This window comes from Thalia democratica, unplaced genomic scaffold, assembly GCF_965202585.1.
Source record: "Thalia democratica unplaced genomic scaffold, ktThaDemo2.hap1.1 HAP1_SCAFFOLD_532, whole genome shotgun sequence".
Taxonomy (NCBI): Eukaryota; Metazoa; Chordata; class Thaliacea; order Salpida; family Salpidae; genus Thalia; species Thalia democratica.
In genome coordinates this window covers 1-24,241 of record NW_028139568.1, presented here as the reverse complement: position 1 = coordinate 24,241, position 24,241 = coordinate 1, and the positions used below count along the sequence as shown (strand labels likewise).

At 34.4% G+C, this 24,241-nt stretch overlaps 13 protein-coding genes across 13 annotated transcripts; all 13 read left to right on the top strand.

Annotated features, from left to right (window-relative positions):
- Window positions 1-145: 145 nt before the first annotated feature.
- Window positions 146-505, top strand: LOC145846623 (histone H2B 1/2-like). The gene has a single exon (XM_082953315.1). It carries the CDS (start codon window positions 146-148, stop codon window positions 503-505), a length of 360 nt encoding a protein of 119 aa, XP_082809441.1.
- A 5,266-nt stretch (window positions 506-5,771) lies between these two features.
- Window positions 5,772-6,182, top strand: LOC145846616 (histone H3). Its single transcript, XM_082953309.1, has one exon. The coding sequence runs from the start codon at window positions 5,772-5,774 to the stop codon at window positions 6,180-6,182; it is 411 nt and encodes a 136-aa protein (XP_082809435.1).
- A 180-nt stretch (window positions 6,183-6,362) lies between these two features.
- LOC145846604 (histone H4-like) lies at window positions 6,363-6,674 on the top strand. The gene has a single exon (XM_082953297.1). The coding sequence runs from the start codon at window positions 6,363-6,365 to the stop codon at window positions 6,672-6,674; it is 312 nt and encodes a 103-aa protein (XP_082809423.1).
- A 182-nt stretch (window positions 6,675-6,856) lies between these two features.
- Window positions 6,857-7,237, top strand: LOC145846595 (histone H2A). The gene has a single exon (XM_082953288.1). It carries the CDS (start codon window positions 6,857-6,859, stop codon window positions 7,235-7,237), a length of 381 nt encoding a protein of 126 aa, XP_082809414.1.
- Window positions 7,238-7,400: 163 nt separating this feature from the next.
- On the top strand, window positions 7,401-7,760 carry LOC145846622 (histone H2B 1/2-like). Its single transcript, XM_082953314.1, has one exon. It carries the CDS (start codon window positions 7,401-7,403, stop codon window positions 7,758-7,760), a length of 360 nt encoding a protein of 119 aa, XP_082809440.1.
- A 5,266-nt stretch (window positions 7,761-13,026) lies between these two features.
- LOC145846617 (histone H3) lies at window positions 13,027-13,437 on the top strand. Its single transcript, XM_082953310.1, has one exon. The coding sequence runs from the start codon at window positions 13,027-13,029 to the stop codon at window positions 13,435-13,437; it is 411 nt and encodes a 136-aa protein (XP_082809436.1).
- Window positions 13,438-13,617: 180 nt separating this feature from the next.
- LOC145846606 (histone H4-like) lies at window positions 13,618-13,929 on the top strand. The gene has a single exon (XM_082953299.1). It carries the CDS (start codon window positions 13,618-13,620, stop codon window positions 13,927-13,929), a length of 312 nt encoding a protein of 103 aa, XP_082809425.1.
- A 182-nt stretch (window positions 13,930-14,111) lies between these two features.
- On the top strand, window positions 14,112-14,492 carry LOC145846594 (histone H2A). The gene has a single exon (XM_082953287.1). The coding sequence runs from the start codon at window positions 14,112-14,114 to the stop codon at window positions 14,490-14,492; it is 381 nt and encodes a 126-aa protein (XP_082809413.1).
- A 163-nt stretch (window positions 14,493-14,655) lies between these two features.
- Window positions 14,656-15,015, top strand: LOC145846620 (histone H2B 1/2-like). Its single transcript, XM_082953313.1, has one exon. The coding sequence runs from the start codon at window positions 14,656-14,658 to the stop codon at window positions 15,013-15,015; it is 360 nt and encodes a 119-aa protein (XP_082809439.1).
- A 5,266-nt stretch (window positions 15,016-20,281) lies between these two features.
- LOC145846611 (histone H3) lies at window positions 20,282-20,692 on the top strand. The gene has a single exon (XM_082953303.1). It carries the CDS (start codon window positions 20,282-20,284, stop codon window positions 20,690-20,692), a length of 411 nt encoding a protein of 136 aa, XP_082809429.1.
- A 180-nt stretch (window positions 20,693-20,872) lies between these two features.
- On the top strand, window positions 20,873-21,184 carry LOC145846607 (histone H4-like). Its single transcript, XM_082953300.1, has one exon. The coding sequence runs from the start codon at window positions 20,873-20,875 to the stop codon at window positions 21,182-21,184; it is 312 nt and encodes a 103-aa protein (XP_082809426.1).
- A 182-nt stretch (window positions 21,185-21,366) lies between these two features.
- Window positions 21,367-21,747, top strand: LOC145846593 (histone H2A). The gene has a single exon (XM_082953286.1). The coding sequence runs from the start codon at window positions 21,367-21,369 to the stop codon at window positions 21,745-21,747; it is 381 nt and encodes a 126-aa protein (XP_082809412.1).
- A 163-nt stretch (window positions 21,748-21,910) lies between these two features.
- LOC145846619 (histone H2B 1/2-like) lies at window positions 21,911-22,270 on the top strand. Its single transcript, XM_082953312.1, has one exon. It carries the CDS (start codon window positions 21,911-21,913, stop codon window positions 22,268-22,270), a length of 360 nt encoding a protein of 119 aa, XP_082809438.1.
- Window positions 22,271-24,241: the final 1,971 nt, after the last annotated feature.

Sequence of the window (24,241 nt, the reverse complement as noted above, 5' to 3'; positions counted from 1 at the left end):
CTTTTCAGGACCACCAAAATATTTACAACAAACGAGAGAATTGTGAAGTGAGAGAAACCAGCTATCGTTCGCGTACGGAACTATGCTAATTTGCATAATTTTTCAGGATATAAACCGGCGCCGAGACAGAAGTCCACACATCATCATGACAGCAACCAAAGGCGCGAAGAAGTCAGTAGCCAAGACCGCTCCGGTCGACGGCAAGAAGAAGCGAAGGAGGAGAAACAAAGAAAGCTTTGGCATCTACGTGTACAAAGTTTTGAAGCAAGTGCACCCCGACACCGGAATTTCCAGCAAGGCAATGGGAATCATGAACTCATTTGTCAACGACATCTTCGAGCGCATTGCAGCAGAGGCTTCACGTTTGGCTCATTACAACAAGAGGTCAACTGTTAGCAGCCGCGAAATTCAAACTGCTGTCAGGCTCTTGCTCCCCGGCGAGTTGTCAAAGCACGCAGTTTCAGAAGGAACTAAAGCTGTTACCAAATACACCAGCTCAAAATAAACGCTAAACAACCGGTCCTTTTTAGGACCACCATTTGAATAGAACCAGCTGTTCATGTTTACTTAAAGTACAAGAATATAAGCTTAGTACAAATAAATTCTTATTTGTGTAAATTAAAAACTCATATACTTGAATGAACACACTTTTTTTTTGTTTCAAATACTTTATAAACTTGTAACTCGTTATATTGTAGAAAAAGCATTGCATTAGTCTAAAAACAGTAGTAGTGCTTGTAATCAAATGGTTTGTAAAAGATGTTTAACTAACTTGATTTTGTTGTCCGTAAGATTTTTCATCTGAATACTTTTTGTACAAAACACTTGTTTTTATTCATTTGCTGAAGTTCTGTTGAAACATTCAATAAATAAGTGCTTACAAAAAAGTATCATCTTTTTAAACAAAAATGTATATCACTTATAACATGCAAAAACTTAGTTGTAACTTTATTTTAAGTTGTTGTTGATTATTAGTAACACAACCGAGCTTTAACTTTTTAAACGAGTTCTTCTTATCAACTTAACTGCAATTGAAGCCATGTAACACGTTTTAAAAAGTTACGAATACATAAATGAATACAAAAATGGTTGTTCAAAACAAAAAATTACAGATGTGTTTTCAAGTAAAACAACATATTCCTTCTTTCAAAGCTAACTTCTGTTTAGCATATTCAAGAAACATTTTCAATTCAAAACATAAACACACAAAACAAACCAGCTCATTGGTTGAAACTTGGTAAAACACAAAAAAGTAGCTGCTTGTACTTTTTTAAGTAATTTATTATTCTAGTTTTCAAAGTAAAAGGTACTTGTTTTAACTAGATATGAGACAACTTACTGACCTTTAACAACTCTAGTAGTTTGTTGAAAGTTATGTTTCTACATATCTAAAGTAATCAGGACCACCAGTTGATTTAAGCAGCTACTAATGTCGAGTAAACAGTGTCAAACAAGCTTAAACTAAGCGACAAAAAATGTACAAATTTATATCTACATTGTGCGTGTTGGTAAAAAGTAACAGTTAGTGTATTTCAATAACTTCTAAATAAACTTTCTAAAACTGAATTTCTCTGTTTTTATTTCTACTAGTTAGTTACACTTACTTCAGTTTTTGTAGTTCTACTTGACATTTTAAACTACTTTTGATAATGTAGAATAAGTTTTTCTGCTTCACTAGTATTTAAATGTTAGGTAAAAATGTTTTTTAATGGGAATTTTCTTGTTTAACTTATTGTTTAAACAAAACTTATTCTAGTTCATTTTACTTTGTAAACTTGTTTTTCAAACACTCAATACATATTTGTTGTTAGTTTAATAAAAAAATCAATCTGTCACTAACTAAAAATTTATGCTTAAATAAGACATTATATTAAATGAGAAGAAAAATTTACTTTGCGTTGATACTAAAAATGCTCAATGATATTTGTTTAAGGTCTGATTGTCAAATAAGTATTAGTTTTATTTATCAGAATGCAAATGAAACAATAAAAAACTGTTTAAAAGTTGAACAGTCAAACTAATGTAGACAACAGTGATTGTTTAAAACAAACATACAATTGAAATAATCTTTCTGCTTACAAAGCTCATACTTGTTTTGTTGAACTCATTTTTTCTGTGGCTATGACAAATTACAAAATGATTCCACGGTAAAAAAGAACAGCTTGTTACAATTTTTTGTAACTCTTTTTTAAACTATGTATGAGACAACTCAAAACGACGATACTTGTTTGTTTTAAGCTATGTACTTTTTAAATCTAAAGATTAGGTGGATCACCAATTAATTACACAAGCTACTAATGACTACTAAACTCAACAACACAAATAAACATACTTAATCAACTTTGTGGTGATAAAGAATCAAAAACATATTTCCTTCCAAATTATAAAGCCCATTATTTATTAAATACCTAGCTTGCCAAATTTCTCTACTATACTTTTTTTATGCAACTGTTAAGAAGGGAACTCTAGCTAGATAACTGCTCTAATCCTTACTTTATTGCTTACTATTATCGAATGCTTAGTGAAAAGCTTTAACTAACTTGAGTGTCTTTTTCGTGGCTTTTTTCCTTTTAACTTTCTTTTCCAAATAAAACTTATTCTCATTAACTTTGTGGACATTTTTTAATTCAATATTTCATTTGTTTTTTAGTTTATTAAAAAAATACTGTGCCTACGTCACTGTAAAAACTATTTGTATTTTTCAATGAAAATAGTACGCTTAAACAGAAATAAAAATAAAACTTTGACTTATTAACTGAAAACGTTTTAAACTGTTAATAACAAACAATGTTTAGTGTCCTTAAAAAATGCTGTTCAATTACAATTAAACTACAACTGAAACATGCTTAACAATTCAAAACTGGTGTAACACATAAATGTAAACAACATCGATTGTTCAAAAGAAAGAGAACACTATTAACAAGTACACAATTTACAAAACAAAATACCTTAATAAAATGATGAACTTGTATAAACAAATCTTTTATTTTACAAAGCTTACATCTACTTACTTGATTTAAGCTTTCTAATCTTGTCAAGCATATGAAATAAACCAATTGATTAGCTAAAACATGGTACAAAGAAAAGAAGCAAAAAACTTGTTACCACTTGTTTGTTAGCCTTATGTACGCTATACATAAGTAAACTGAAATTACTGTAACTTGTTGCTTTAAGCTGTGTAGTTTTTATAAATCTAAAGAAGAAGAAAAAACTGGACAAAGCGAAACCAAAACTTTTTTTAGCCTTCATTTTTTTACAGCTTATTATGTGATGGTACAAGTTCCATAATAGGCAAACAACAATGTAAAACTTTGAATCAAGCAAATACTTTGTTTTATATGGTCTATAATTGAATAAGATAACAGTTACTTTGTTTCAAGTTTATATGTTATTGCTACAACAGCTATGTTCTTAACGACATCCGAGAATAAAATGTAACTTATCCTAAGCTGTGTTTTTAACTACATTAACAGTAAGCTAGAGATAACTAGTTACGAATTTTGAAAAGCAAACATTTAGTCAATGAAATCAATGGTACAGAACATTATGATTAATCTAGGTTGAGTAAACTAAGAAATCACTATTAGCAGTAAAGCAGTTAAAACACATGTTTAACTTGGTAAGCACTTCAATCGTAAACTTTAAAAGACAGTACTGTTGTTGTTTCAAAATATGTTTCAAGAAAGTAGTAAGTTGTTCTATGTTGTTTCGACTGACTTTAAAACTTTATGAGAAGTGACAAAACAAAGTTTGAAAAAAAAACTTACTTGCATTATTTTCCAGTTAAAAAGTTTCAAAGATAGATTGAAAGGTTATGAGTGCTGATTGTAAACAAAGCTTTATTCAAACACTAAGTTTGTCAATCTTAACTCTAAACTTTTTCATTTAGATTTTCTTACTCGATTTTATTTTGTATATAATGCTGCTTAAAAAATAAACCAACCTCTTTTTTTACGTAAAATTTTTCATCCAAAAGGTATCAGCTTTTGTTTAAGTTCAAATTTAGTGCTAGTGTTCATAAGCTTTTTCGACTTATTTACTTCTTTGAATTTAATTAACTTTATTTTGTTTGGAAAATTTACAACCAAATCCATTTGTTCACTTTTATCAGCACACTTTATTCGGTTGAAATCTGCAAAGTTAAAGTTCTTAGTTTGATCAAGGTTTAAGTTTAACGAGCAAAATTGCATCAGTTATTTTTTAAACTGTATAACAGCTTCAATCAGTTGTTTGAAACACTAATTGAATGTTAAACTACTTATCTTTTAAACTAGTTTTTCATACACACTGAAAAATAAAGTTTGTGTTTAAATGTAGTTTACAACTTTAAACAAGTATCATCATAGTTACTGTACAGCACGTTTTTGAAAGGTTGTTTGGAAAACATTGTTGTAAGGTAAGTTACTAGTATGTGCAACAACAAAGCTATCTAGTTGTCTGTTTAATAAAAGTTTTGAGTACATTGCTTATGAGTAATCATAAGCAGTAAAGCTAAAAAAAATGAACACTTTTATTCTTTTGGAATTACTTTTTACACATTAGTTTAAACTGTAATTAACTTGAACATACTTGATAGAACTTACGATTAACAAAACTCCATGAAATCGATATAATGAAATTTTGTTTAAGGTAAAAAAAAACCTTGTGCTTTGTTAAAACTTTATTACTTTAGGTGAGCGGCAAAGGAAAACTCAGTCGGGAGTGTGTTAACATGTTTTGTTTCATTTATGTTTTTCTTAATGTATTTAGAGGTGTGCTGTAAGATACAGGCTGTTATTTCTGGACTTTTCAAACTAATGCTTTAAAAAAATTACTTTTAGAACAAGTTAAATATGGTTTCTTTCTTACTGGAACTTTTTCAACATTCTTAATAAGACAACTAAGTTTTTATAAGCATATATGTCTTAAACAAACATGCTAATGCTTATATTAAGAAGTAAAAGGTACCTTGCAAAGCATAACTGCTCAACAGTCAATTCGTCACAGTCAGTAACTCTTGCAAGTATCGTTTTGGTCGCTTTAATATTCATTCATCATGTCTACCACAGCAGTAGCAGCAGTACCAGCGCCAGCCAGGTCTTCCAAGAGACCAAGCGCCAAGAAGGCAGAGCACCCTACTTACAGGGAAATGATTAGCTCTGCCCTTGGAGCAATGAAGGAACGAAAAGGTACATCCCGCCAGAAGATACAAAAGTATATCGCGGACACCTACAAGCTTGACCTCACAGCTTCCAATTCTCACTTGAAGAGAGCACTTACCAGCGGCGTGACCAAAGGTGCTTTTCTCCAGACAACTGGAAAAGGCGCTTCTGGCTCGTTCAAGCTTGCTCCAATGCCAGCTGCTGGGCCCAAGAAGAGGACAAAGAAAGTAGCTAAAAAGCCAGCAGCAAAGAAGGCCCCAGCTAAAAAACCAAAAAAGAAGTGTGCTCCCAAGAAGGCTGCAAAAAAACCAGCAGCCAAAAAGCGACCTGCTAAAAAGTGCGCTCCTAAGAAGGCAGCATCTAAAAAAGCTGCAAGCAAGAAGAAGAAAGTAACCAAGAAGAAGCCGGCAGCCAAAAAAGCATCCAAGAAGAAGAGCTGTAAAAAATAAGTTGTTCTTTTACCCAAGGTCCTTTTCAGGACCACTCAAACAAAATATAACGTAACTCAAAATGCATAAAACAATGCTAAGTTGAAAATATGCAAATTAGACTACACAGCGGAATCGCTCGCGTCCGTGTCTATGCGAACAGTATATAAACTGTCTTGCAACAAACAGTTTTATCATCAAAATGGCTCGTACCAAGCAAACCGCTCGTAAGTCAACCGGAGGCAAGGCTCCAAGGAAACAGCTCGCCACCAAGGCCGCTCGCAAGAGCGCACCCGCTACCGGAGGTGTGAAGAAGCCTCATCGCTACAGGCCCGGCACAGTTGCTCTGAGAGAAATCAGACGCTACCAGAAGTCAACTGAGCTTCTTTTGCGCAAGTTGCCTTTCCAGCGTCTGGTACGCGAAATAGCTCAAGACTTCAAAACTGACTTGAGGTTCCAAAGCAGTGCCGTTATGGCTTTGCAAGAAGCAAGCGAGGCGTACCTCGTTGGTTTGTTCGAAGATACTAACCTTTGCGCGATCCACGCCAAGCGTGTGACAATCATGCCCAAAGACATCCAGCTCGCCAGGAGAATGCGTGGCGAAAGAGCTTAAGCGTTAGCTAAAACCGGTCCTTTTCAGGGCCACCTTAAAACCTTGACAGTGAGAAAAACTTAACCGAACGTAAGTTAAGAGACTTTTTTGAGTATGCAAATTAGTTAGTAGTTACCGTACGCGTCCGTAACAGCTTGTATATAAACTCGACGCACTGACGAAATAAGTATATTCAACAACATGTCTGGACGCGGCAAAGGAGGTAAAGGCTTGGGAAAGGGAGGTGCTAAGCGCCATCGCAAAGTACTTCGCGATAACATCCAAGGCATCACGAAGCCGGCAATCCGCCGTTTGGCTCGCCGAGGCGGAGTTAAGCGAATCTCGGGACTGATTTACGAAGAAACGAGAGGCGTCATGAAAGTTTTCTTGGAAAATGTTATTCGCGATGCAGTAACATACACAGAGCACGCCAAGCGCAAGACCGTCACAGCACTCGACGTCGTGTACGCACTCAAGCGTCAAGGAAGAACCTTGTACGGCTTCGGTGGCTAATCGCTTTTAGCAAACCCGGTCCTTTTTAGGACCACCTAATTCAATATAAAAGTTTTACAACACTTTTGACAAGATTAAGCATTAGCTATGACATATGCAAATTAGTTTTTTGTTCGACGCGGTTAGGTATGAGTTGTATATTGAGCTGTGCAAGCTATCATCACAATCATTCGAACAACAAAATGTCAGGACGTGGTAAAGGATCAAAACTCAAATCTAAGCCGAAGAGCAGGTCTTCCCGTGCAGGACTGCAGTTTCCAGTCGGTCGCGTGCACCGCCTGTTGCGCACCGGCAACTACAGCCAAAGAGTCGGAGCTGGTGCTCCAGTTTATCTGGCTGCCGTTCTCGAGTACTTGAGCGCAGAAGTGCTCGAGCTTGCCGGTAACGCTGCTCGTGACAACAAGAAAAGCAGGATCATTCCTCGCCATTTGCAACTAGCTATTCGCAACGACGAAGAGTTGAACAAACTTCTCGGAGGCGTCACAATTGCTCAAGGTGGTGTTCTTCCAAACATCCAGGCAGTACTATTGCCTAAGAAGACCGCTTCAAAAAAGTCAGCCTAAGTTAAAAAAAACCAGGTCCTTTTCAGGACCACCAAAATATTTACAACAAACGAGAGAATTGTGAAGTGAGAGAAACCAGCTATCGTTCGCGTACGGAACTATGCTAATTTGCATAATTTTTCAGGATATAAACCGGCGCCGAGACAGAAGTCCACACATCATCATGACAGCAACCAAAGGCGCGAAGAAGTCAGTAGCCAAGACCGCTCCGGTCGACGGCAAGAAGAAGCGAAGGAGGAGAAACAAAGAAAGCTTTGGCATCTACGTGTACAAAGTTTTGAAGCAAGTGCACCCCGACACCGGAATTTCCAGCAAGGCAATGGGAATCATGAACTCATTTGTCAACGACATCTTCGAGCGCATTGCAGCAGAGGCTTCACGTTTGGCTCATTACAACAAGAGGTCAACTGTTAGCAGCCGCGAAATTCAAACTGCTGTCAGGCTCTTGCTCCCCGGCGAGTTGTCAAAGCACGCAGTTTCAGAAGGAACTAAAGCTGTTACCAAATACACCAGCTCAAAATAAACGCTAAACAACCGGTCCTTTTTAGGACCACCATTTGAATAGAACCAGCTGTTCATGTTTACTTAAAGTACAAGAATATAAGCTTAGTACAAATAAATTCTTATTTGTGTAAATTAAAAACTCATATACTTGAATGAACACACTTTTTTTTTGTTTCAAATACTTTATAAACTTGTAACTCGTTATATTGTAGAAAAAGCATTGCATTAGTCTAAAAACAGTAGTAGTGCTTGTAATCAAATGGTTTGTAAAAGATGTTTAACTAACTTGATTTTGTTGTCCGTAAGATTTTTCATCTGAATACTTTTTGTACAAAACACTTGTTTTTATTCATTTGCTGAAGTTCTGTTGAAACATTCAATAAATAAGTGCTTACAAAAAAGTATCATCTTTTTAAACAAAAATGTATATCACTTATAACATGCAAAAACTTAGTTGTAACTTTATTTTAAGTTGTTGTTGATTATTAGTAACACAACCGAGCTTTAACTTTTTAAACGAGTTCTTCTTATCAACTTAACTGCAATTGAAGCCATGTAACACGTTTTAAAAAGTTACGAATACATAAATGAATACAAAAATGGTTGTTCAAAACAAAAAATTACAGATGTGTTTTCAAGTAAAACAACATATTCCTTCTTTCAAAGCTAACTTCTGTTTAGCATATTCAAGAAACATTTTCAATTCAAAACATAAACACACAAAACAAACCAGCTCATTGGTTGAAACTTGGTAAAACACAAAAAAGTAGCTGCTTGTACTTTTTTAAGTAATTTATTATTCTAGTTTTCAAAGTAAAAGGTACTTGTTTTAACTAGATATGAGACAACTTACTGACCTTTAACAACTCTAGTAGTTTGTTGAAAGTTATGTTTCTACATATCTAAAGTAATCAGGACCACCAGTTGATTTAAGCAGCTACTAATGTCGAGTAAACAGTGTCAAACAAGCTTAAACTAAGCGACAAAAAATGTACAAATTTATATCTACATTGTGCGTGTTGGTAAAAAGTAACAGTTAGTGTATTTCAATAACTTCTAAATAAACTTTCTAAAACTGAATTTCTCTGTTTTTATTTCTACTAGTTAGTTACACTTACTTCAGTTTTTGTAGTTCTACTTGACATTTTAAACTACTTTTGATAATGTAGAATAAGTTTTTCTGCTTCACTAGTATTTAAATGTTAGGTAAAAATGTTTTTTAATGGGAATTTTCTTGTTTAACTTATTGTTTAAACAAAACTTATTCTAGTTCATTTTACTTTGTAAACTTGTTTTTCAAACACTCAATACATATTTGTTGTTAGTTTAATAAAAAAATCAATCTGTCACTAACTAAAAATTTATGCTTAAATAAGACATTATATTAAATGAGAAGAAAAATTTACTTTGCGTTGATACTAAAAATGCTCAATGATATTTGTTTAAGGTCTGATTGTCAAATAAGTATTAGTTTTATTTATCAGAATGCAAATGAAACAATAAAAAACTGTTTAAAAGTTGAACAGTCAAACTAATGTAGACAACAGTGATTGTTTAAAACAAACATACAATTGAAATAATCTTTCTGCTTACAAAGCTCATACTTGTTTTGTTGAACTCATTTTTTCTGTGGCTATGACAAATTACAAAATGATTCCACGGTAAAAAAGAACAGCTTGTTACAATTTTTTGTAACTCTTTTTTAAACTATGTATGAGACAACTCAAAACGACGATACTTGTTTGTTTTAAGCTATGTACTTTTTAAATCTAAAGATTAGGTGGATCACCAATTAATTACACAAGCTACTAATGACTACTAAACTCAACAACACAAATAAACATACTTAATCAACTTTGTGGTGATAAAGAATCAAAAACATATTTCCTTCCAAATTATAAAGCCCATTATTTATTAAATACCTAGCTTGCCAAATTTCTCTACTATACTTTTTTTATGCAACTGTTAAGAAGGGAACTCTAGCTAGATAACTGCTCTAATCCTTACTTTATTGCTTACTATTATCGAATGCTTAGTGAAAAGCTTTAACTAACTTGAGTGTCTTTTTCGTGGCTTTTTTCCTTTTAACTTTCTTTTCCAAATAAAACTTATTCTCATTAACTTTGTGGACATTTTTTAATTCAATATTTCATTTGTTTTTTAGTTTATTAAAAAAATACTGTGCCTACGTCACTGTAAAAACTATTTGTATTTTTCAATGAAAATAGTACGCTTAAACAGAAATAAAAATAAAACTTTGACTTATTAACTGAAAACGTTTTAAACTGTTAATAACAAACAATGTTTAGTGTCCTTAAAAAATGCTGTTCAATTACAATTAAACTACAACTGAAACATGCTTAACAATTCAAAACTGGTGTAACACATAAATGTAAACAACATCGATTGTTCAAAAGAAAGAGAACACTATTAACAAGTACACAATTTACAAAACAAAATACCTTAATAAAATGATGAACTTGTATAAACAAATCTTTTATTTTACAAAGCTTACATCTACTTACTTGATTTAAGCTTTCTAATCTTGTCAAGCATATGAAATAAACCAATTGATTAGCTAAAACATGGTACAAAGAAAAGAAGCAAAAAACTTGTTACCACTTGTTTGTTAGCCTTATGTACGCTATACATAAGTAAACTGAAATTACTGTAACTTGTTGCTTTAAGCTGTGTAGTTTTTATAAATCTAAAGAAGAAGAAAAAACTGGACAAAGCGAAACCAAAACTTTTTTTAGCCTTCATTTTTTTACAGCTTATTATGTGATGGTACAAGTTCCATAATAGGCAAACAACAATGTAAAACTTTGAATCAAGCAAATACTTTGTTTTATATGGTCTATAATTGAATAAGATAACAGTTACTTTGTTTCAAGTTTATATGTTATTGCTACAACAGCTATGTTCTTAACGACATCCGAGAATAAAATGTAACTTATCCTAAGCTGTGTTTTTAACTACATTAACAGTAAGCTAGAGATAACTAGTTACGAATTTTGAAAAGCAAACATTTAGTCAATGAAATCAATGGTACAGAACATTATGATTAATCTAGGTTGAGTAAACTAAGAAATCACTATTAGCAGTAAAGCAGTTAAAACACATGTTTAACTTGGTAAGCACTTCAATCGTAAACTTTAAAAGACAGTACTGTTGTTGTTTCAAAATATGTTTCAAGAAAGTAGTAAGTTGTTCTATGTTGTTTCGACTGACTTTAAAACTTTATGAGAAGTGACAAAACAAAGTTTGAAAAAAAAACTTACTTGCATTATTTTCCAGTTAAAAAGTTTCAAAGATAGATTGAAAGGTTATGAGTGCTGATTGTAAACAAAGCTTTATTCAAACACTAAGTTTGTCAATCTTATTTCTAAACTTTTTCATTTAGATTTTCTTACTCGATTTTATTTTGTATATAATGCTGCTTAAAAAATAAACCAACCTCTTTTTTTACGTAAAATTTTTCATCCAAAAGGTATCAGCTTTTGTTTAAGTTCAAATTTAGTGCTAGTGTTCATAAGCTTTTTCGACTTATTTACTTCTTTGAATTTAATTAACTTTATTTTGTTTGGAAAATTTACAACCAAATCCATTTGTTCACTTTTATCAGCACACTTTATTCGGTTGAAATCTGCAAAGTTAAAGTTCTTAGTTTGATCAAGGTTTAAGTTTAACGAGCAAAATTGCATCAGTTATTTTTTAAACTGTATAACAGCTTCAATCAGTTGTTTGAAACACTAATTGAATGTTAAACTACTTATCTTTTAAACTAGTTTTTCATACACACTGAAAAATAAAGTTTGTGTTTAAATGTAGTTTACAACTTTAAACAAGTATCATCATAGTTACTGTACAGCACGTTTTTGAAAGGTTGTTTGGAAAACATTGTTGTAAGGTAAGTTACTAGTATGTGCAACAACAAAGCTATCTAGTTGTCTGTTTAATAAAAGTTTTGAGTACATTGCTTATGAGTAATCATAAGCAGTAAAGCTAAAAAAAATGAACACTTTTATTCTTTTGGAATTACTTTTTACACATTAGTTTAAACTGTAATTAACTTGAACATACTTGATAGAACTTACGATTAACAAAACTCCATGAAATCGATATAATGAAATTTTGTTTAAGGTAAAAAAAAACCTTGTGCTTTGTTAAAACTTTATTACTTTAGGTGAGCGGCAAAGGAAAACTCAGTCGGGAGTGTGTTAACATGTTTTGTTTCATTTATGTTTTTCTTAATGTATTTAGAGGTGTGCTGTAAGATACAGGCTGTTATTTCTGGACTTTTCAAACTAATGCTTTAAAAAAATTACTTTTAGAACAAGTTAAATATGGTTTCTTTCTTACTGGAACTTTTTCAACATTCTTAATAAGACAACTAAGTTTTTATAAGCATATATGTCTTAAACAAACATGCTAATGCTTATATTAAGAAGTAAAAGGTACCTTGCAAAGCATAACTGCTCAACAGTCAATTCGTCACAGTCAGTAACTCTTGCAAGTATCGTTTTGGTCGCTTTAATATTCATTCATCATGTCTACCACAGCAGTAGCAGCAGTACCAGCGCCAGCCAGGTCTTCCAAGAGACCAAGCGCCAAGAAGGCAGAGCACCCTACTTACAGGGAAATGATTAGCTCTGCCCTTGGAGCAATGAAGGAACGAAAAGGTACATCCCGCCAGAAGATACAAAAGTATATCGCGGACACCTACAAGCTTGACCTCACAGCTTCCAATTCTCACTTGAAGAGAGCACTTACCAGCGGCGTGACCAAAGGTGCTTTTCTCCAGACAACTGGAAAAGGCGCTTCTGGCTCGTTCAAGCTTGCTCCAATGCCAGCTGCTGGGCCCAAGAAGAGGACAAAGAAAGTAGCTAAAAAGCCAGCAGCAAAGAAGGCCCCAGCTAAAAAACCAAAAAAGAAGTGTGCTCCCAAGAAGGCTGCAAAAAAACCAGCAGCCAAAAAGCGACCTGCTAAAAAGTGCGCTCCTAAGAAGGCAGCATCTAAAAAAGCTGCAAGCAAGAAGAAGAAAGTAACCAAGAAGAAGCCGGCAGCCAAAAAAGCATCCAAGAAGAAGAGCTGTAAAAAATAAGTTGTTCTTTTACCCAAGGTCCTTTTCAGGACCACTCAAACAAAATATAACGTAACTCAAAATGCATAAAACAATGCTAAGTTGAAAATATGCAAATTAGACTACACAGCGGAATCGCTCGCGTCCGTGTCTATGCGAACAGTATATAAACTGTCTTGCAACAAACAGTTTTATCATCAAAATGGCTCGTACCAAGCAAACCGCTCGTAAGTCAACCGGAGGCAAGGCTCCAAGGAAACAGCTCGCCACCAAGGCCGCTCGCAAGAGCGCACCCGCTACCGGAGGTGTGAAGAAGCCTCATCGCTACAGGCCCGGCACAGTTGCTCTGAGAGAAATCAGACGCTACCAGAAGTCAACTGAGCTTCTTTTGCGCAAGTTGCCTTTCCAGCGTCTGGTACGCGAAATAGCTCAAGACTTCAAAACTGACTTGAGGTTCCAAAGCAGTGCCGTTATGGCTTTGCAAGAAGCAAGCGAGGCGTACCTCGTTGGTTTGTTCGAAGATACTAACCTTTGCGCGATCCACGCCAAGCGTGTGACAATCATGCCCAAAGACATCCAGCTCGCCAGGAGAATGCGTGGCGAAAGAGCTTAAGCGTTAGCTAAAACCGGTCCTTTTCAGGGCCACCTTAAAACCTTGACAGTGAGAAAAACTTAACCGAACGTAAGTTAAGAGACTTTTTTGAGTATGCAAATTAGTTAGTAGTTACCGTACGCGTCCGTAACAGCTTGTATATAAACTCGACGCACTGACGAAATAAGTATATTCAACAACATGTCTGGACGCGGCAAAGGAGGTAAAGGCTTGGGAAAGGGAGGTGCTAAGCGCCATCGCAAAGTACTTCGCGATAACATCCAAGGCATCACGAAGCCGGCAATCCGCCGTTTGGCTCGCCGAGGCGGAGTTAAGCGAATCTCGGGACTGATTTACGAAGAAACGAGAGGCGTCATGAAAGTTTTCTTGGAAAATGTTATTCGCGATGCAGTAACATACACAGAGCACGCCAAGCGCAAGACCGTCACAGCACTCGACGTCGTGTACGCACTCAAGCGTCAAGGAAGAACCTTGTACGGCTTCGGTGGCTAATCGCTTTTAGCAAACCCGGTCCTTTTTAGGACCACCTAATTCAATATAAAAGTTTTACAACACTTTTGACAAGATTAAGCATTAGCTATGACATATGCAAATTAGTTTTTTGTTCGACGCGGTTAGGTATGAGTTGTATATTGAGCTGTGCAAGCTATCATCACAATCATTCGAACAACAAAATGTCAGGACGTGGTAAAGGATCAAAACTCAAATCTAAGCCGAAGAGCAGGTCTTCCCGTGCAGGACTGCAGTTTCCAGTCGGTCGCGTGCACCGCCTGTTGCGCACCGGCAACTACAGCCAAAGAGTCGGAGCTGGTGCTCCAGTTTATCTGGCTGCCGTTCTCGAGTACTTGAGCGCAGAAGTGCTCGAGCTTGCCGGTAACGCTGCTCGTGACAACAAGAAAAGCAGGATCATTCCTCGCCATTTGCAACTAGCTATTCGCAACGACGAAGAGTTGAACAAACTTCTCGGAGGCGTCACAATTGCTCAAGGTGGTGTTCTTCCAAACATCCAGGCAGTACTATTGCCTAAGAAGACCGCTTCAAAAAAGTCAGCCTAAGTTAAAAAAAACCAGGTCCTTTTCAGGACCACCAAAATATTTACAACAAACGAGAGAATTGTGAAGTGAGAGAAACCAGCTATCGTTCGCGTACGGAACTATGCTAATTTGCATAATTTTTCAGGATATAAACCGGCGCCGAGACAGAAGTCCACACATCATCATGACAGCAACCAAAGGCGCGAAGAAGTCAGTAGCCAAGACCGCTCCGGTCGACGGCAAGAAGAAGCGAAGGAGGAGAAACAAAGAAAGCTTTGGCATCTACGTGTACAAAGTTTTGAAGCAAGTGCACCCCGACACCGGAATTTCCAGCAAGGCAATGGGAATCATGAACTCATTTGTCAACGACATCTTCGAGCGCATTGCAGCAGAGGCTTCACGTTTGGCTCATTACAACAAGAGGTCAACTGTTAGCAGCCGCGAAATTCAAACTGCTGTCAGGCTCTTGCTCCCCGGCGAGTTGTCAAAGCACGCAGTTTCAGAAGGAACTAAAGCTGTTACCAAATACACCAGCTCAAAATAAACGCTAAACAACCGGTCCTTTTTAGGACCACCATTTGAATAGAACCAGCTGTTCATGTTTACTTAAAGTACAAGAATATAAGCTTAGTACAAATAAATTCTTATTTGTGTAAATTAAAAACTCATATACTTGAATGAACACACTTTTTTTTTGTTTCAAATACTTTATAAACTTGTAACTCGTTATATTGTAGAAAAAGCATTGCATTAGTCTAAAAACAGTAGTAGTGCTTGTAATCAAATGGTTTGTAAAAGATGTTTAACTAACTTGATTTTGTTGTCCGTAAGATTTTTCATCTGAATACTTTTTGTACAAAACACTTGTTTTTATTCATTTGCTGAAGTTCTGTTGAAACATTCAATAAATAAGTGCTTACAAAAAAGTATCATCTTCTTAAACAAAAATGTATATCACTTATAACATGCAAAAACTTAGTTGTAACTTTATTTTAAGTTGTTGTTGATTATTAGTAACACAACCGAGCTTTAACTTTTTAAACGAGTTCTTCTTATCAACTTAACTGCAATTGAAGCCATGTAACACGTTTTAAAAAGTTACGAATACATAAATGAATACAAAAATGGTTGTTCAAAACAAAAAATTACAGATGTGTTTTCAAGTAAAACAACATATTCCTTCTTTCAAAGCTAACTTCTGTTTAGCATATTCAAGAAACATTTTCAATTCAAAACATAAACACACAAAACAAACCAGCTCATTGGTTGAAACTTGGTAAAACACAAAAAAGTAGCTGCTTGTACTTTTTTAAGTAATTTATTATTCTAGTTTTCAAAGTAAAAGGTACTTGTTTTAACTAGATATGAGACAACTTACTGACCTTTAACAACTCTAGTAGTTTGTTGAAAGTTATGTTTCTACATATCTAAAGTAATCAGGACCACCAGTTGATTTAAGCAGCTACTAATGTCGAGTAAACAGTGTCAAACAAGCTTAAACTAAGCGACAAAAAATGTACAAATTTATATCTACATTGTGCGTGTTGGTAAAAAGTAACAGTTAGTGTATTTCAATAACTTCTAAATAAACTTTCTAAAACTGAATTTCTCTGTTTTTATTTCTACTAGTTAGTTACACTTACTTCAGTTTTTGTAGTTCTACTTGACATTTTAAACTACTTTTGATAATGTAGAATAAGTTTTTCTGCTTCACTAGTATTTAAATGTTAGGTAAAAATGTTTTTTAATGGGAATTTTCTTGTTTAACTTATTGTTTAAACAAAACTTATTCTAGTTCATTTTACTTTGTAAACTTGTTTTTCAAACACTCAATACATATTTGTTGTTAGTTTAATAAAAAAATCAATCTGTCACTAACTAAAAATTTATGCTTAAATAAGACATTATATTAAATGAGAAGAAAAATTTACTTTGCGTTGATACTAAAAATGCTCAATGATATTTGTTTAAGGTCTGATTGTCAAATAAGTATTAGTTTTATTTATCAGAATGCAAATGAAACAATAAAAAACTGTTTAAAAGTTGAACAGTCAAACTAATGTAGACAACAGTGATTGTTTAAAACAAACATACAATTGAAATAATCTTTCTGCTTACAAAGCTCATACTTGTTTTGTTGAACTCATTTTTTCTGTGGCTATGACAAATTACAAAATGATTCCACGGTAAAAAAGAACAGCTTGTTACAATTTTTTGTAACTCTTTTTTAAACTATGTATGAGACAACTCAAAACGACGATACTTGTTTGTTTTAAGCTATGTACTTTTTAAATCTAAAGATTAGGTGGATCACCAATTAATTACACAAGCTACTAATGACTACTAAACTCAACAACACAAATAAACATACTTAATCAACTTTGTGGTGATAAAGAATCAAAAACATATTTCCTTCCAAATTATAAAGCCCATTATTTATTAAATACCTAGCTTGCCAAATTTCTCTACTATACTTTTTTTATGCAACTGTTAAGAAGGGAACTCTAGCTAGATAACTGCTCTAATCCTTACTTTATTGCTTACTATTATCGAATGCTTAGTGAAAAGCTTTAACTAACTTGAGTGTCTTTTTCGTGGCTTTTTTCCTTTTAACTTTCTTTTCCAAATAAAACTTATTCTCATTAACTTTGTGGACATTTTTTAATTCAATATTTCATTTGTTTTTTAGTTTATTAAAAAAATACTGTGCCTACGTCACTGTAAAAACTATTTGTATTTTTCAATGAAAATAGTACGCTTAAACAGAAATAAAAATAAAACTTTGACTTATTAACTGAAAACGTTTTAAACTGTTAATAACAAACAATGTTTAGTGTCCTTAAAAAATGCTGTTCAATTACAATTAAACTACAACTGAAACATGCTTAACAATTCAAAACTGGTGTAACACATAAATGTAAACAACATCGATTGTTCAAAAGAAAGAGAACACTATTAACAAGTACACAATTTACAAAACAAAATACCTTAATAAAATGATGAACTTGTATAAACAAATCTTTTATTTTACAAAGCTTACATCTACTTACTTGATTTAAGCTTTCTAATCTTGTCAAGCATATGAAATAAACCAATTGATTAGCTAAAACATGGTACAAAGAAAAGAAGCAAAAAACTTGTTACCACTTGTTTGTTAGCCTTATGTACGCTATACATAAGTAAACTGAAATTACTGTAACTTGTTGCTTTAAGCTGTGTAGTTTTTATAAATCTAAAGAAGAAGAAAAAACTGGACAAAGCGAAACCAAAACTTTTTTTAGCCTTCATTTTTTTACAGCTTATTATGTGATGGTACAAGTTCCATAATAGGCAAACAACAATGTAAAACTTTGAATCAAGCAAATACTTTGTTTTATATGGTCTATAATTGAATAAGATAACAGTTACTTTGTTTCAAGTTTATATGTTATTGCTACAACAGCTATGTTCTTAACGACATCCGAGAATAAAATGTAACTTATCCTAAGCTGTGTTTTTAACTACATTAACAGTAAGCTAGAGATAACTAGTTACGAATTTTGAAAAGCAAACATTTAGTCAATGAAATCAATGGTACAGAACATTATGATTAATCTAGGTTGAGTAAACTAAGAAATCACTATTAGCAGTAAAGCAGTTAAAACACATGTTTAACTTGGTAAGCACTTCAATCGTAAACTTTAAAAGACAGTACTGTTGTTGTTTCAAAATATGTTTCAAGAAAGTAGTAAGTTGTTCTATGTTGTTTCGACTGACTTTAAAACTTTATGAGAAGTGACAAAACAAAGTTTGAAAAAAAAACTTACTTGCATTATTTTCCAGTTAAAAAGTTTCAAAGATAGATTGAAAGGTTATGAGTGCTGATTGTAAACAAAGCTTTATTCAAACACTAAGTTTGTCAATCTTATTTCTAAACTTTTTCATTTAGATTTTCTTACTCGATTTTATTTTGTATATAATGCTGCTTAAAAAATAAACCAACCTCTTTTTTTACGTAAAATTTTTCATCCAAAAGGTATCAGCTTTTGTTTAAGTTCAAATTTAGTGCTAGTGTTCATAAGCTTTTTCGACTTATTTACTTCTTTGAATTTAATTAACTTTATTTTGTTTGGAAAATTTACAACCAAATCCATTTGTTCACTTTTATCAGCACACTTTATTCGGTTGAAATCTGCAAAGTTAAAGTTCTTAGTTTGATCAAGGTTTAAGTTTAACGAGCAAAATTGCATCAGTTATTTTTTAAACTGTATAACAGCTTCAATCAGTTGTTTGAAACACTAATTGAATGTTAAACTACTTATCTTTTAAACTAGTTTTTCATACACACTGAAAAATAAAGTTTGTGTTTAAATGTAGTTTACAACTTTAAACAAGTATCATCATAGTTACTGTACAGCACGTTTTTGAAAGGTTGTTTGGAAAACATTGTTGTAAGGTAAGTTACTAGTATGTGCAACAACAAAGCTATCTAGTTGTCTGTTTAATAAAAGTTTTGAGTACATTGCTTATGAGTAATCATAAGCAGTAAAGCTAAAAAAAATGAACACTTTTATTCTTTTGGAATTACTTTTTACACATTAGTTTAAACTGTAATTAACTTGAACATACTTGATAGAACTTACGATTAACAAAACTCCATGAAATCGATATAATGAAATTTTGTTTAAGGTAAAAAAAAACCTTGTGCTTTGTTAAAACTTTATTACTTTAGGTGAGCGGCAAAGGAAAACTCAGTCGGGAGTGTGTTAACATGTTTTGTTTCATTTATGTTTTTCTTAATGTATTTAGAGGTGTGCTGTAAGATACAGGCTGTTATTTCTGGACTTTTCAAACTAATGCTTTAAAAAAATTACTTTTAGAACAAGTTAAATATGGTTTCTTTCTTACTGGAACTTTTTCAACATTCTTAATAAGACAACTAAGTTTTTATAAGCATATATGTCTTAAACAAACATGCTAATGCTTATATTAAGAAGTAAAAGGTACCTTGCAAAGCATAACTGCTCAACAGTCAATTCGTCACAGTCAGTAACTCTTGCAAGTATCGTTTTGGTCGCTTTAATATTCATTCATCATGTCTACCACAGCAGTAGCAGCAGTACCAGCGCCAGCCAGGTCTTCCAAGAGACCAAGCGCCAAGAAGGCAGAGCACCCTACTTACAGGGAAATGATTAGCTCTGCCCTTGGAGCAATGAAGGAACGAAAAGGTACATCCCGCCAGAAGATACAAAAGTATATCGCGGACACCTACAAGCTTGACCTCACAGCTTCCAATTCTCACTTGAAGAGAGCACTTACCAGCGGCGTGACCAAAGGTGCTTTTCTCCAGACAACTGGAAAAGGCGCTTCTGGCTCGTTCAAGCTTGCTCCAATGCCAGCTGCTGGGCCCAAGAAGAGGACAAAGAAAGTAGCTAAAAAGCCAGCAGCAAAGAAGGCCCCAGCTAAAAAACCAAAAAAGAAGTGTGCTCCCAAGAAGGCTGCAAAAAAACCAGCAGCCAAAAAGCGACCTGCTAAAAAGTGCGCTCCTAAGAAGGCAGCATCTAAAAAAGCTGCAAGCAAGAAGAAGAAAGTAACCAAGAAGAAGCCGGCAGCCAAAAAAGCATCCAAGAAGAAGAGCTGTAAAAAATAAGTTGTTCTTTTACCCAAGGTCCTTTTCAGGACCACTCAAACAAAATATAACGTAACTCAAAATGCATAAAACAATGCTAAGTTGAAAATATGCAAATTAGACTACACAGCGGAATCGCTCGCGTCCGTGTCTATGCGAACAGTATATAAACTGTCTTGCAACAAACAGTTTTATCATCAAAATGGCTCGTACCAAGCAAACCGCTCGTAAGTCAACCGGAGGCAAGGCTCCAAGGAAACAGCTCGCCACCAAGGCCGCTCGCAAGAGCGCACCCGCTACCGGAGGTGTGAAGAAGCCTCATCGCTACAGGCCCGGCACAGTTGCTCTGAGAGAAATCAGACGCTACCAGAAGTCAACTGAGCTTCTTTTGCGCAAGTTGCCTTTCCAGCGTCTGGTACGCGAAATAGCTCAAGACTTCAAAACTGACTTGAGGTTCCAAAGCAGTGCCGTTATGGCTTTGCAAGAAGCAAGCGAGGCGTACCTCGTTGGTTTGTTCGAAGATACTAACCTTTGCGCGATCCACGCCAAGCGTGTGACAATCATGCCCAAAGACATCCAGCTCGCCAGGAGAATGCGTGGCGAAAGAGCTTAAGCGTTAGCTAAAACCGGTCCTTTTCAGGGCCACCTTAAAACCTTGACAGTGAGAAAAACTTAACCGAACGTAAGTTAAGAGACTTTTTTGAGTATGCAAATTAGTTAGTAGTTACCGTACGCGTCCGTAACAGCTTGTATATAAACTCGACGCACTGACGAAATAAGTATATTCAACAACATGTCTGGACGCGGCAAAGGAGGTAAAGGCTTGGGAAAGGGAGGTGCTAAGCGCCATCGCAAAGTACTTCGCGATAACATCCAAGGCATCACGAAGCCGGCAATCCGCCGTTTGGCTCGCCGAGGCGGAGTTAAGCGAATCTCGGGACTGATTTACGAAGAAACGAGAGGCGTCATGAAAGTTTTCTTGGAAAATGTTATTCGCGATGCAGTAACATACACAGAGCACGCCAAGCGCAAGACCGTCACAGCACTCGACGTCGTGTACGCACTCAAGCGTCAAGGAAGAACCTTGTACGGCTTCGGTGGCTAATCGCTTTTAGCAAACCCGGTCCTTTTTAGGACCACCTAATTCAATATAAAAGTTTTACAACACTTTTGACAAGATTAAGCATTAGCTATGACATATGCAAATTAGTTTTTTGTTCGACGCGGTTAGGTATGAGTTGTATATTGAGCTGTGCAAGCTATCATCACAATCATTCGAACAACAAAATGTCAGGACGTGGTAAAGGATCAAAACTCAAATCTAAGCCGAAGAGCAGGTCTTCCCGTGCAGGACTGCAGTTTCCAGTCGGTCGCGTGCACCGCCTGTTGCGCACCGGCAACTACAGCCAAAGAGTCGGAGCTGGTGCTCCAGTTTATCTGGCTGCCGTTCTCGAGTACTTGAGCGCAGAAGTGCTCGAGCTTGCCGGTAACGCTGCTCGTGACAACAAGAAAAGCAGGATCATTCCTCGCCATTTGCAACTAGCTATTCGCAACGACGAAGAGTTGAACAAACTTCTCGGAGGCGTCACAATTGCTCAAGGTGGTGTTCTTCCAAACATCCAGGCAGTACTATTGCCTAAGAAGACCGCTTCAAAAAAGTCAGCCTAAGTTAAAAAAAACCAGGTCCTTTTCAGGACCACCAAAATATTTACAACAAACGAGAGAATTGTGAAGTGAGAGAAACCAGCTATCGTTCGCGTACGGAACTATGCTAATTTGCATAATTTTTCAGGATATAAACCGGCGCCGAGACAGAAGTCCACACATCATCATGACAGCAACCAAAGGCGCGAAGAAGTCAGTAGCCAAGACCGCTCCGGTCGACGGCAAGAAGAAGCGAAGGAGGAGAAACAAAGAAAGCTTTGGCATCTACGTGTACAAAGTTTTGAAGCAAGTGCACCCCGACACCGGAATTTCCAGCAAGGCAATGGGAATCATGAACTCATTTGTCAACGACATCTTCGAGCGCATTGCAGCAGAGGCTTCACGTTTGGCTCATTACAACAAGAGGTCAACTGTTAGCAGCCGCGAAATTCAAACTGCTGTCAGGCTCTTGCTCCCCGGCGAGTTGTCAAAGCACGCAGTTTCAGAAGGAACTAAAGCTGTTACCAAATACACCAGCTCAAAATAAACGCTAAACAACCGGTCCTTTTTAGGACCACCATTTGAATAGAACCAGCTGTTCATGTTTACTTAAAGTACAAGAATATAAGCTTAGTACAAATAAATTCTTATTTGTGTAAATTAAAAACTCATATACTTGAATGAACACACTTTTTTTTTGTTTCAAATACTTTATAAACTTGTAACTCGTTATATTGTAGAAAAAGCATTGCATTAGTCTAAAAACAGTAGTAGTGCTTGTAATCAAATGGTTTGTAAAAGATGTTTAACTAACTTGATTTTGTTGTCCGTAAGATTTTTCATCTGAATACTTTTTGTACAAAACACTTGTTTTTATTCATTTGCTGAAGTTCTGTTGAAACATTCAATAAATAAGTGCTTACAAAAAAGTATCATCTTCTTAAACAAAAATGTATATCACTTATAACATGCAAAAACTTAGTTGTAACTTTATTTTAAGTTGTTGTTGATTATTAGTAACACAACCGAGCTTTAACTTTTTAAACGAGTTCTTCTTATCAACTTAACTGCAATTGAAGCCATGTAACACGTTTTAAAAAGTTACGAATACATAAATGAATACAAAAATGGTTGTTCAAAACAAAAAATTACAGATGTGTTTTCAAGTAAAACAACATATTCCTTCTTTCAAAGCTAACTTCTGTTTAGCATATTCAAGAAACATTTTCAATTCAAAACATAAACACACAAAACAAACCAGCTCATTGGTTGAAACTTGGTAAAACACAAAAAAGTAGCTGCTTGTACTTTTTTAAGTAATTTATTATTCTAGTTTTCAAAGTAAAAGGTACTTGTTTTAACTAGATATGAGACAACTTACTGACCTTTAACAACTCTAGTAGTTTGTTGAAAGTTATGTTTCTACATATCTAAAGTAATCAGGACCACCAGTTGATTTAAGCAGCTACTAATGTCGAGTAAACAGTGTCAAACAAGCTTAAACTAAGCGACAAAAAATGTACAAATTTATATCTACATTGTGCGTGTTGGTAAAAAGTAACAGTTAGTGTATTTCAATAACTTCTAAATAAACTTTCTAAAACTGAATTTCTCTGTTTTTATTTCTACTAGTTAGTTACACTTACTTCAGTTTTTGTAGTTCTACTTGACATTTTAAACTACTTTTGATAATGTAGAATAAGTTTTTCTGCTTCACTAGTATTTAAATGTTAGGTAAAAATGTTTTTTAATGGGAATTTTCTTGTTTAACTTATTGTTTAAACAAAACTTATTCTAGTTCATTTTACTTTGTAAACTTGTTTTTCAAACACTCAATACATATTTGTTGTTAGTTTAATAAAAAAATCAATCTGTCACTAACTAAAAATTTATGCTTAAATAAGACATTATATTAAATGAGAAGAAAAATTTACTTTGCGTTGATACTAAAAATGCTCAATGATATTTGTTTAAGGTCTGATTGTCAAATAAGTATTAGTTTTATTTATCAGAATGCAAATGAAACAATAAAAAACTGTTTAAAAGTTGAACAGTCAAACTAATGTAGACAACAGTGATTGTTTAAAACAAACATACAATTGAAATAATCTTTCTGCTTACAAAGCTCATACTTGTTTTGTTGAACTCATTTTTTCTGTGGCTATGACAAATTACAAAATGATTCCACGGTAAAAAAGAACAGCTTGTTACAATTTTTTGTAACTCTTTTTTAAACTATGTATGAGACAACTCAAAACGACGATACTTGTTTGTTTTAAGCTATGTACTTTTTAAATCTAAAGATTAGGTGGATCACCAATTAATTACACAAGCTACTAATGACTACTAAACTCAACAACACAAATAAACATACTTAATCAACTTTGTGGTGATAAAGAATCAAAAACATATTTCCTTCCAAATTATAAAGCCCATTATTTATTAAATACCTAGCTTGCCAAATTTCTCTACTATACTTTTTTTATGCAACTGTTAAGAAGGGAACTCTAGCTAGATA

Bases quoted from the DNA above. Each gene is read 5' to 3' on its own strand.
- LOC145846593 (XM_082953286.1), top strand. From the start codon at position 21,367: ATGTCAGGACGTGGTAAAGGATCAAAACTCAAATCTAAGCCGAAGAGC.
- LOC145846606 (XM_082953299.1), top strand. From the start codon at position 13,618: ATGTCTGGACGCGGCAAAGGAGGTAAAGGCTTGGGAAAGGGAGGTGCT.
- LOC145846623 (XM_082953315.1), top strand. From the start codon at position 146: ATGACAGCAACCAAAGGCGCGAAGAAGTCAGTAGCCAAGACCGCTCCG.
- LOC145846620 (XM_082953313.1), top strand. From the start codon at position 14,656: ATGACAGCAACCAAAGGCGCGAAGAAGTCAGTAGCCAAGACCGCTCCG.
- LOC145846622 (XM_082953314.1), top strand. From the start codon at position 7,401: ATGACAGCAACCAAAGGCGCGAAGAAGTCAGTAGCCAAGACCGCTCCG.
- LOC145846604 (XM_082953297.1), top strand. From the start codon at position 6,363: ATGTCTGGACGCGGCAAAGGAGGTAAAGGCTTGGGAAAGGGAGGTGCT.
- LOC145846594 (XM_082953287.1), top strand. From the start codon at position 14,112: ATGTCAGGACGTGGTAAAGGATCAAAACTCAAATCTAAGCCGAAGAGC.
- LOC145846619 (XM_082953312.1), top strand. From the start codon at position 21,911: ATGACAGCAACCAAAGGCGCGAAGAAGTCAGTAGCCAAGACCGCTCCG.
- LOC145846611 (XM_082953303.1), top strand. From the start codon at position 20,282: ATGGCTCGTACCAAGCAAACCGCTCGTAAGTCAACCGGAGGCAAGGCT.
- LOC145846607 (XM_082953300.1), top strand. From the start codon at position 20,873: ATGTCTGGACGCGGCAAAGGAGGTAAAGGCTTGGGAAAGGGAGGTGCT.
- LOC145846616 (XM_082953309.1), top strand. From the start codon at position 5,772: ATGGCTCGTACCAAGCAAACCGCTCGTAAGTCAACCGGAGGCAAGGCT.
- LOC145846595 (XM_082953288.1), top strand. From the start codon at position 6,857: ATGTCAGGACGTGGTAAAGGATCAAAACTCAAATCTAAGCCGAAGAGC.
- LOC145846617 (XM_082953310.1), top strand. From the start codon at position 13,027: ATGGCTCGTACCAAGCAAACCGCTCGTAAGTCAACCGGAGGCAAGGCT.